Source organism: Xiphias gladius, chromosome 24, assembly GCF_016859285.1.
Source record: "Xiphias gladius isolate SHS-SW01 ecotype Sanya breed wild chromosome 24, ASM1685928v1, whole genome shotgun sequence".
NCBI classification, from domain to species: Eukaryota; Metazoa; Chordata; class Actinopteri; order Istiophoriformes; family Xiphiidae; genus Xiphias; species Xiphias gladius.
In genome coordinates this window covers 5,091,841-5,103,939 of record NC_053423.1, presented here as the reverse complement: position 1 = coordinate 5,103,939, position 12,099 = coordinate 5,091,841, and the positions used below count along the sequence as shown (strand labels likewise).

Genomic DNA, 12,099 nt, shown 5'->3' with positions numbered 1-12,099 from the left:
CAACCAACAGGACCTTTGTAACCATGGGACTGTACCCTGAGCATGCTGTCTGCAGACAAACACCTCTGGAGAATGGATCCAGGGCGCAGAGGAAGCCTTCATTGTTCAGCAGTACCACACACAGTGAGCCTTGTAATGTGTGTGGTCACAACAATGAAGGAGCAGTCGTCCCCACTACACACTTGAAAGTCTGGAGATGTAACAGAATATTTGGAAAAATATTTTTGATGCTCTTATTCTGTGTGATGACATCACTGCCTTTTTGATGCATGGGCTTACTGGGGCCCAAGCCCCCGGGGCCTGATGACTTAAAGGTCCTACGAGGCTCAGGGGGGAAAAAAAAAATCACGCTTAACTTTGTGTGGTATGTACTCCTGAAAAAATAATCCACTGTGATTCACAAACTGTCACTCAATGTCAATCACAGGTATGACACACCTGTCTTCATTGTCCCATGAATGAGCTGCTATTTTCAATTTCCGGCTTGAGTGGAAATTTAATTCAGCCACAGGTACTTCAGCCACAGGAAAAGATATATGAAAGTGGAGCTCGAAAACACAAAATTCAAAGAGAGAAAGTGCAGGGGAGTCACAGCTATTAAGAAAAATCCCCAAGCTGACAGGATATTTCAAATATGCAAGCCCAGATGTCAAGACAGACGAGAACAGTCCAGCAGCAGTAGCAGAGCCGACAAGTGTAACAACGTCGATGAGGACACCTGCTTCTGCAGGTTAGCAGGCTAGGTCTTAGGTAGTTAGCTAACTAGCTTGACAACATTAGCGAATTTAGCAAACAAGTAATGACAGGCCCAAGCCCATTAACTTTATCTTGCGTAACTCCAGATAGTTATGATTTGAGCTTTACATTAGCTAGTGCTAGGCTAAAATAGGCTATAATGTTATCTTTAACTGTCCCAGACTCCCAGCCTGGCTGCCTAGCATTAGATAATGTGGTAACACTCTATAATAATTGTACAAATCATATACTTCAGTAATGCTGTGACTCAGTTTGATTTAACTTAATGCATGAATTACTGCAGGGTGTATCATGAATTCCTGTTGCTCACATTAACAAATGAACAAGTCGGTATGACTTTGTGTGATTAGTTCACACACATATGATCAGCCTGTCTGATAAGAAAAAGAACCGCCTCATATTTCTATGAGAATAGACCCAATGTGTAGCACGGTAGAGAAAGATGCACTTTACAAATTAGAGGACAATGATCAGACATGTTTATGCTCAACAAAAGTGGCATAGGCATAAGTTTTTATTTGGATATGTGATTGCTTTTGTTGGGACCTTGAAAGAGTTGCAGCCCCATGGCCCATGGTACTTTAATGTGGCCTCGGTTGACATATTGTCTCAATTATCTATTCGCAGCTTCCTGCTGATTGTGTCTCATTTCAACTAAAGACAGAGTCTACAGTTGTGCTATAGCAGCCCTGTGATTCTGCTAATGGGCACAGTGGAGCTTTGAACTAAAGGCTAATATTAGCATGCTTAAATGCTCACAATGGCACTACTAACATGCGGATGCTAAGCATGTAAAATATTTACTATTTTCACCATCTTAGAGTGCGTCTACATGTGCATTACTATCCTGGTTTGGCGCCTTGTCCTGGTTTTGATTATATTCAGGATATGGCATTAAAGTGGAACATGAAAAACCTGATTATTCATATCCCTGTATACATCATAACAGTATGCAGGTTTTGAATTGTCTGCCTGCAGATGTGTCTTGATTTCTCACCATCTCAGCCTCTCTGAGATTGTTCAGAAACCTACATAAAGTGTTTACATGCTACAGTATCCTGGTTTCTATCAGAGTGCTCGAAGTAATATATCCAAGTTTCTCAAAACCAGGATAAGGTCTTATCCAGATTTCTGAAACCAGGATAAGCTGTTTAAATGCACAGAACATAATCAGGATACTCCAAAAACATGATCGTAAACAGGATAGTAGTGTGCATGTAAATGCACTCTTACTTTAGCATGTTAGCTTGCTAACATTTTGCTAATTAGCACAACACACAAAGCTGAGGATAATTGAATGTCATTCGTTTTGCAAGTATTTGGTCATAAACCAAGTATTGGACAAATTCAAATTCTGACCTGATGAATAGTCAGAGGATCGCCAAAGTTATTACAATTCCTCCTGAGGAAACATGAATGTACGTACCAAATTTTATCATAATCCATCCAACAGTAGACATTTTTCATTTTTCAAAAAAATTACACCTTATTGTGCTGCTAGAGACAAAGTCGGGGAATTACCAAAGTCAGTGCAGGGACCATTGATGTCTGTAGAAAATTTTTGTGCCAGTTCATCCAATAGATGTTGAGATGTTTCATTGGATAAGGATCACGAAAGTCATTGGGATTCATCCTCTAAGCACAATGTGTATCTCAGCCAAATTTCATGGCCATCCATCTAATAGTTGTCATGACAAGTTACTAATAACCGAAAATGTCAACCTCATGGTGGTGCCAAAGGAAAAGTCAGCGGCCTTATCCTTTGGGGAACATGAGCATCTTTACAAAATTAGAGATATTTCAGCCTGTACCAAAATGGAACAACATACCAGCAGTTTCGTACTACCACTGGCAGGGCTAAAAACATTTAGTATTTGATGACTTCTAATGGCACAGTTTAAAAAATGAATCCCCCTTTACCAGAAGTTCCTTTGAATGTCATACAATGAAATACAGTAAAACACATGTTGTAAGCCGCTACTCCTTTAAAAGAACACTTCACTGTGAAGGACATACAATAAATAAGAAGATAGGGGGGTTGGTGTTGCTCAAGGAAACATCAATGTGACACATGGCTGCCAATGGGATACAGTCTGCGATTGTCCAGTTTTGGTACACTCTTTAGAATCACTAGAGCCCCATTAACCCCCATGACATTAACCCCCATGAAATTTAATTCGGAACTTATCAAAGGGAAGCAAGCTGGCCCCTTCTATTGTGAGTCAGACAGGAGGAATGTGGGAGAGGGTCCAACAGTGCCATAATTCAGCTGATTCAGGGTTTTAAGTGAGTAACTGAGCCGTGCAGTATGGACCAGCACACACCAGTGCACAGCAAGACTGGAGCCACACTGCAGAGCCGGCCAGAATGGTCAATATATCTGACACTTTCATGTGAGGTGAACAATATCATTTCTGACATTTGCACTAGAGGAAGTATAAAACTAATTCTGCTCATAATATGCGAAAAATAAACCAAGCCTTTCTGCTAATGTGTTTAACTCAAATAAATGTACTTTCATCAACACTTGGGGGCAGCAGAAATGTGCAACAAACACAGATGCACAGACAGGAACTGCTGTTGCCTTGATGGAAGTGTATGGAAAGGCTCTAAAATGTCTTTATTTAAAAGGGCATCTCGATTGTGGAACTGGAGGCAATGGTTGACATTAGTTTAATTTGGCAATCACATAAAAAAAGAAAGAAAGCAGACACTTTCTAAAAGTCCTTAAAGGAATAATAGAACATTTTGGAAAATATACTTGAGATATATTGAGAAGATCAATAACATTCTCATATCTGACCATTAAATATAAAGCTGGGAGGAGCCAGGAGACTTCATCAACATCTGCACCAGCCTCTCTAAAGCTCATTTATTAACATTCTATATCTCATTTTTTAACCTGTACAAGCTGAAGTCTGAAGACCTGGACACACCAGAATGTAAAACAGCAAAATTTCACGGCAGAATAAATTAATTCCATTAGAATCGCAGCAATCAGAGGATCCGCTCCAGAAGTTGACAGTAATCCAGGCAAATATTCTAAACTGATATTTGAGGGGACAGGCAGCAGGAGAGTCCAAAAATGGAGAAAGCTAAAGGGGGCTTTGTAATCCTTCCAAACTGTTTGTCGAATGGTTGATAACTTCGGAAACCCCCTCCCTCATAACCCTTTTGACATTGGATTAGGGATGTCTGTGTTCTACGATTTCTTAACTTTTCAAAACTGATGACCCGAAATTCAAACCCATCTCACATCCTGAATGTCCAGCTGTGTGGAGGTGAGAGAGGAGCCAGGCATTGTGCATCCCTTTCTAGCTCTCTTCTTTCATTTGTTACTCTGGCACTTTTAGTATGAACAATTACAAAACTATGAATGTCTTGCTGGATAGACTGTCTGAAAATGGGCACCGTTAACACAGTTTTTAGAGGATATAACATCTCCCTGCTCTATATGATGGCTGGCTTTTCACTCCACCTCCCAGTGAGCTGTTCAGAACAAGTACTAACTACTTTTGATTTCCGACCTGGTCTGACAACATGCTACATAGAGACGCTAAGTATGAGTGAGGACCGTGGATGTTTTTTCTTCATATAGTCCTTATCAATAGTTCAGGTGCTGCTGAGAAGATCTGCCCACTGGTTAGGGAATCATTGAGGCAACACACAGGAGGGGTGTGAACCATGCAATGTTCCCTTCCATTCCAGGGTTCTAGCATGCATCCCATGATGAGGCCATGAATTTGCCCTGCATTGCTTCCACAAAAAAAAAAAAAAAACAGAACAAAACAAAACAAGAAATGGATTGCCAACATTGTGAGCAGCTGGTGCATCATTTAGCCCAGTCTTGGCCCCAGGGCTGTGCACAGTTTCACCTACACTGAATAGAGTCTCCCGATTCTCAGTGTGAAGTACCCTCTTGCATATAGTCTTAACAGAGTTTCTTGGGCATCAAGCCCATGTTTTTATACGTTGACCCAGTACTATAAGGCACACAGTCACTTTGTGCTAGAGGCTAGTCTGAGCTTACAAATTTCCAACACACATGCACAGCATCAAAGTGTCAACCGAATCCCTGGAGTACGTAAATAACAGCTTAGGCCCTGCTAGGAGGAACACTGTTTAATGGGTTGCTATGGAGACCAATTAACCATTGAGGGTCATCCATTGAGAACCAGCCTTCACATTTGGTATGCTATCTGTTTTGCATCAAAAGGTTGTCATTGTATTATTAGTATTTTTCAACCAATCTTCCATAAAAAAAACAAACATAGAAGATCAGGAGGAAATTGGTTGACTTTAATTTCATTTGGCAATAACAAGAAAAACTGACAAAAGCCTACAGATTTAACATAATGTCAAGAAAATAATTGGACATCAAGAAAAAAATATCTGCAAGTTTCATAACAACACAAAAACAGGCACAATAAGGAAGGACTCTATTCCCATTTCGATTTTCAGTTAATCAGACATTATTCACAGGCAGAGCATGATATTACATCAGACAATATACATGTGAGGTTTTACTTTCACTTATGATTGTTGTAATTACCTCATTGAAGATACCATTCGGTAACTACATTTTATTCTATTGGCCTGGAGGTAGGCTATAAGCATCTTATATTTTAAAGATATCTATAAAGGTAACAAGCATGTTGTTCCTTGCACAGTGCGTAAGGCCAATATACTCGAGTAACAAGGGGATTTGACAGGGCGACTGGCAAGACGTCAGGAGACGAGATGTCACATCATTAGTCAGTGTAGCACACATGAAACTCTTAAGAAAGTCATGAAAGAAATTGTAGTTTAACAGAATCGTTAAGATTAGTTCGTCCTCCAAGGAATGTTTATTTAACTCTATCCAGCCGTTTTTACATTCTGGTCAGTAGTAGGCATTATTATTTCCCAAAGACATACATTATCATGGTACCTTTATCTTTGATTAGTACACTTATGTAACACCCACAGTCACTTTCCCCTAATGACTCAAAAGCCACAAACCGGATTTCCAATAGGACACAATACAGTGATTGCTGACACCCTAATATACAGGACATAATACAAAACAGTCTACATATATATACTGCATGTCTACAATAAGATATATTCAAAAGGTTAAGACTTTCATTACATATTAAATCGCTCATGAAATATCCAGCTGTATCAAATATAGTCGAGGGACAGTACATTAAATTACCGTATATCTAAAAGTGCTATGAAATCAAACTAGCACAACAACAACATAAAAAAGGTTTAAATCTCAGACTGTCAGTGTAAAACATCTTTTCACATGATGGCAACTTAAATCCTAAAGCTTTAGTTTCTGTAGAATCTACACACTACGCCATTATCTGATGGCATTTAGGGGTTGAGAACAGTATATTACAGAACATTTTTAATAAAATACTCAATCAGTACCAACTTTATGCTAAATTGAACATTCAAATTGCAATCATGGGCTCTCAAGGCACAATGACAAAGGCCCCTGTGTGTTGTAATATTAACATTGTAACATTACACTGTAAAATGGTAGATTGTTTATGTTACTATCTGTACCTCAATTATGAAGTAGTTTTTTGCATAGGAGGAATGCCGCCACTCAGTGTATAACCTTTAAATCATTTCAATAATCATCATCCAACAAAAATCATCCAAATCAATCCAACAATCAATTTGTCTAGGTGAAATATGGCCAAAATATAAATAACAAAACCTCGAGGGAGTCATTTTCAAAATATTCAAAATAAATATTTGCACATTCAAGATGCTATTCCATGTCATCACAGTATTGTAGGATAAGAATTTTAAAAAAAATCCCAACAACGTGACTCTTTTGATTGGCTGTATAATGTAGGCAGTGATATCCACTTTTGGACAGTCTTTGTAAATTGTGAGAATCTGAATTTGATTATTTTCACTTTTTCAAAAAGCACCATCCTTTGCTAATACATGAAAAATTCTGGTTTTCGGAATTATTCCAAAAATTCTAATACAGGTGAGTATCAAAATACTATCTCCTAATAACATTATGTATCCCTCATTTAATCTGCAGGCATTTACATTTACAAGCCTGCAGCAAAAATAGGTCCCTTTCTATCAAAGCAGTGTCTGGAAGTAAAGGCACATAAATGCTTTTGCACATAGTTCCTACGACACTGAATTTATTATGTGGACTTGGTTTTGAGGTCAAGCACTTGTTTAACTTTCCTCAGCATGAAGGCACCAATTAGCACACATACAACCAAAGTGACCACATAGAGCCCCACAAAGACAGCAACCTCACCACTGTAGTGCAGACTCGTGTACAGCTTTCTACGGCCCACGAAGTCAAGGTGGGAGGCATGAATCTGACACAGGGTGCAGCAAGATAGAAAAATATGGAACATCTGATGACTCTGACCAACAAAATCGCACCGTCCAGGGAAAAAGCGCTCTAGCAGGGGGAAGGTAAAGAAGAAGGAACAGCTGAGAAAGAAAGCCACCTGGCCGTAGTGATAGAAAATGGCTGGGTCATCGCTGGCTGTTGACCAGGATAAAAGTCTCTTAGCCACAGGACTGCTATCCCAGAAATAGGCGAGCGCTGAGGGCACCACCTGGCACACCTTACGCACCCACGTTGGTAGGCTGTGGTTGCAGTATTTGCCATAGCAGCACCCCAAGCATGAAAGACAGCTGAGAACAGTGGCAGTGGGCATGAAGATCCCATGCACGTGTCTGTGCAAGCTCTCATCAACAGCATAGTAAAAGTGAACTATAGCACTGCCGTACTGGTACTGTGCTACCCCAACATAGTCCAGAAAGAAGAAAGTGTAGTGACACAGCTCAGACTTGCCACCCAATAGGTGAGCTGCTACACTGAATGCCGTGTAGTTCAAAGAGGACAGGATGAGAATCAACAGGGGCCACGAATGAGGATCACTAACAAAGTCCACAGTCTCAGCGAGCTGGCGCAATTTAACCAGAAAAATTAAAAACGCCAGCAGGTGAGTCCAGATGTTGAGGGTCTCATTGTGGCGCTGGAACATGGACAGGAGGTAGTAGCGCCAGTTTTGGTTGAGCGGTCGGTAGCCCGTGGAGATATAGCGCTCCCTGAAGTAGGAGGGAACCTCAGTGTCTCTTATGGTGCCCGGCATGGAGGGTGCGGCCTCAGTCAGCATCCGGGGAACCTGCCTGATCTGCTGCAGGCTGATGAACACTCGGCCAATTCTCTCCATCACAATGGTCGCCATAACTGTCAGTCGCTGGCTGATGTACGCTGGATGGTTCCTGCGGAAAAGACTTTAAGAGTTCACAATTTTTTCATATTTTTATTGTGCTATATTCCCAACAATTTGAGAGTGAGATTAAATATCTGTGGCTAAAAATATCAATGAATCCATGAAAATGACAAAATGCTGTAACGTGGATCATCAGCAATCAGATGTGTCTCCCCCTGCATGTATTTGGAAATGTTTCTAAATTCAGTTTCATGTTTGTGAGTGATAAAATGATATCCGCATATGTTGGTTCTAATAGACTTGGAAGATGATATATATATGACCACTAACAGGCTTTAATTTTGACAGCAGGGCCGGGCTTCGACCGTAGCCATACACAATTGATGAGTACATTCTCGCGCAAGCCACGTCCTCGTCGTGGCGGCGGTGTGAAGAACACGTGCTTGGTCGTACTTGCTCCTCAGTTCTTCTGGCCCTTAAAAACATATTGGTTATTTGATATTGGGTGTTTTATGGAAGGAGGTCGAAAAGGGAAGTGACGGGGTCGGGGTCCCATTAGCCCATGAGCCAATCACCACCAAGGAGCCATGCAGTTAGCACAGCCAGGGACCTCGATGTTTCAGATTTCCAGAGGCAAGTGAGCCCAACCCCCCCGCAAGAGTCCACGGCTATGCAACAGCATCTTAATCGCAGACCCTGATGCTGTGCTTGGCTGTACATGGCTGCGGGGATGGACCCAGGTTGGGCGCTGAAGTGCAACTTATCTGAATTTTATAGCAGTTATATCAGGTTATATATCACGTCAACGTGTTTTGTATGTCTGTTTGTACGTATTTTACATTTAATCCATGTGAAGCGTTGGAGTTAGATAGTGAGTCTGGTGCCTTTCTCCTTTCTTTTTTAGTTAATGTTAGCCAGCTTGGTCTGTTGGTCAGTGTAGGCAGAGAATGATGCTGCCAACCTTGATCATAATGTGCTGAGATGGAGGGTGAAAATACGTCATAACTGGACTAAAGTCCGTGTCTTTGCCGCTGATGAAACAGAATAAGCAGTAATGATGACAATAATGCAGTGGTAAAGTTGTAGTTGTATGGCTGGTAAAAGAGCGATGGGTCAAATTTTCCGTTGAACATGGCATTAAGACTACCCCCCCCCCACCTTAACTTCTAAGGCCCCCAGCCATCAGTATTTTTATACATTTCATTTGTTTTTCAGTACCCGCTGCCGCGCCGACTATCCAGCATCGAACGGACTGCAGCTGGGGTCACTGCCCCGCGTCGGAGCCACTTACCCGCCAGGTGCGGCGAGTAACGCTGTGCTGCCGCACAGGTCTGGTGCTAACCCCGAAGGCAGTTGAGAAAAGTTCTGCCGCAGCCTGAAACCAACGGCGTAACTTCCTCCGCCCGGTGCCCATCACTTTAGCGGGGTGTTTAGCTGCTGCCCCGATACTCAGAAAGTGGCGCCATGGCGATGTCTCACCTCGTAGCGACGGCTGGCGTCCTTCGGTGTCCCCCGCTGAAGCGACCTCTTCCTCCTCCTCCGCCCGCCGAGAGAAAATATGCAACAGAAGGGCTCGTTGCTGAGAAGTGAGAGAGGAGGATCAAGGTAACGTCCTTAAAATGAGCCCGGAAGTCTTGCGGTTTGGGACAGAAAAGTAAAAGCGTCGGTCTTCGACGAACGCGATAACGCACAAATGGTAGAAGGCGATTGGTCGTGCAGTGAAAAGGGAGCTCGTCCCGTTAACTATGTCAGATTTATCGAGGGACATTTTGAAATGGAAAATGGGAAAGAAAACCAGGGGAAATATCATATTAACTAGGAGGCATAACTTCTGAAAATCTACTACATGTTATCATTTCAATTTGATAGTGTGCAGTTGACAGCGTTTAAACAGACACGGAAATATGCACAGTGTGGATAAGTACGTGCCGTGGGAAATGGGAAAAATATACTAAAGAAAATTCGATTTAGGAAAATCAAAGTATAAAGGGAAAAAATTGAATATCTGACTCCAAAGTCTACATATAAACTCTGCATTAGCAGGCATGCAAACACTGGTGGGACCCAACTAAGTGCATTTACTCAAGTACTGTACTTTAGTTCAATTTTGAGGTGCTTGTACTTTACCTGACTATTCCCATTTATGCTACGTCGTACTTCTCCCACTTCTACCCACTTCTTCAGTGGGAAATATTGTACTTTTTACCCCACTACATTCATTTGGCAGCTTTATGTTCATTCTTACTTTGCAGATCCACATTATTAATACAAAATATAATCAACTGATGAATCGTGATGTATTATTATACATTAATAGTAGGCGGAAATGGTTAACACAGTCCCACATTCAGAGCTGCAATGTTAACAAGTGATGCACCAATAATTAGGCCTATAATCCAGTTCGATCCAGCCAGTGCTGTGTTTTATTGTGAAAACGTATACCGGAAAAGTCGTTGCGCTTGTAATTTGAACCACCGTGTGGACCAGAAGGTGTTTCTGTAAGGAGAATGAAAAAAAAAAAGAAAAAGAAAAAAAAAAAAACCCTCAGAAAACCTCGAACGTGAGGCGCTTTAATCCCGTCGGATCTGAATGCGCAGGAAAGGTGCTCGGGCTAGACCAGCGCAGGCAGACGCCCCGTGCCCAGCGGTAAAGTGACGGGAGATGTGAGAGGACGTGAAGTCAGAACGCCCTCCAATCGCAGGGGCCACCCACGACTCGCTTCATCCCCGCCGACTCCCCGTCGCCGAGGCCGAGTGGGAGCTCTCGACACAACTTCCGTCGACGCATTCCTCCGAAGGGAGAGCGAGAAAGCCCCGAGGAAGGTGTTCCGACTGCGTGGGTGTCAGGTCCTGGAACATTCTTTGCCAGTGACAGTCTGCTCCGGAGACGTTGACGTTATTATTATCACCACTTGTTTTGTTTTGTTTTGTTTTGTTTTCATCCTCGGGCCCAGCCATGACACGCAGCACACGGACACGCATATCATGCAGGCGCCAGCAGAATAGGATCACATTACTTAAACATGATTTGAAGGACTCCAAACTGCTGAGATACTTATCCGATTCTACACGTTCATTCCGATGTGTTGGAGGATAGAACCAGAAGGCGTGGGGGGATTAGTTAAAGGGTTTTTTATGAATATAGCTCATGGATTATTCTGATCTCACCTTGAAGTCCCGTTAATATTTTAAAAGGAGGGTTCAGTGACAATGGAATAACTGAGTGAACAAGTGAATTGGGTCATAGACAAAAGGCCAATCTCAAATGTAGCTAATTCTCCCTTGACTGGACTGAAAGCATGGTTGGTTTCCAGTCAATGGGGAAATGGGCCATGGGATACTTCAGGGACCTTAGTTTGTAATAAAATGATAGCTTGACATTTGGGGAAATATGCTTATTCGCTTTCTTGCAGGCTTCCAGATAAGATGTTTCCCCCTGTTTCCGGTTTTTCTACACAGCGAAGCTAACTGTCTCCTGGCTGAAGCTTCATATTTATCGTACAGACATGAGAGTGATACCAACTTTTAGTTATATGTGCACAGTTTAAAGGATGATTTGTGTATTTTTTAGATTTCAGAGGGCTCTATGTCCCTTTGTGTCTGGTTTGCAGTGTTTTGTGACATTTCAGGAAATTGTTCTGAATCAAATTCAGACTGTGTAGTCAAATAGAAACGGCTCCGGTACATCGCCAAAGTTTCCTGTATGTTATCAAATCCAGTTTTCACCGAAGCTCTCCTTTGTTTGGATCCAAGACAGCCGAGCTGCCTCTTACGTAACCATTTAGCTTGAAGCGAGATTCAGAATTGGTCCTGGGGTTTGAGCTTTGCTGACTTTAAACTTCCCAGTCTGCTAACAATATTTCACTCCGTTTTACCTTTGGAGCATGAGGGCATGTAACAGTATTAGACTGGTACTGTGTGTGTCTGCTGTTTTCTTGGAACTTGACTTACAGCACTGAGGTTTTGAAAACACAACATACACTATTTTCATTGCATATGTTGTCAGAAAAGCACGAACATAGAAGTTGGATAATGTAATAACGACTTTATTCTCAGACAAGTAATCCATTTGTAGAGTGTAATATTTGCTTCTTATGTTTTACAAAAAAGTTAATAGTCAGTTCTTT

The 12,099-nt window shown here is 41.8% G+C and overlaps 1 protein-coding gene across 2 annotated transcripts; it reads right to left on the bottom strand.

The window, feature by feature from the left end:
- Positions 1 to 5,053: 5,053 nt before the first annotated feature.
- On the bottom strand, positions 5,054 to 9,532 carry paqr7a (progestin and adipoQ receptor family member VII, a). 2 transcript variants are annotated; one of them, XM_040120959.1, is made up of 2 exons: positions 9,453 to 9,532; positions 5,054 to 8,022 (listed from the first exon to the last, which is right to left on the bottom strand). In XM_040120959.1, exon 2 carries the CDS (start codon positions 7,983 to 7,985, stop codon positions 6,921 to 6,923), a length of 1,065 nt encoding a protein of 354 aa, XP_039976893.1. In that variant the 5' UTR covers positions 7,986 to 8,022; positions 9,453 to 9,532; the 3' UTR covers positions 5,054 to 6,920. The 2 variants fall into 2 exon arrangements, with proteins under 2 accessions (XP_039976893.1, XP_039976894.1); XM_040120960.1 differs by having other exon boundaries at positions 5,054 to 8,034; positions 9,453 to 9,510.
- Positions 9,533 to 12,099: the final 2,567 nt, after the last annotated feature.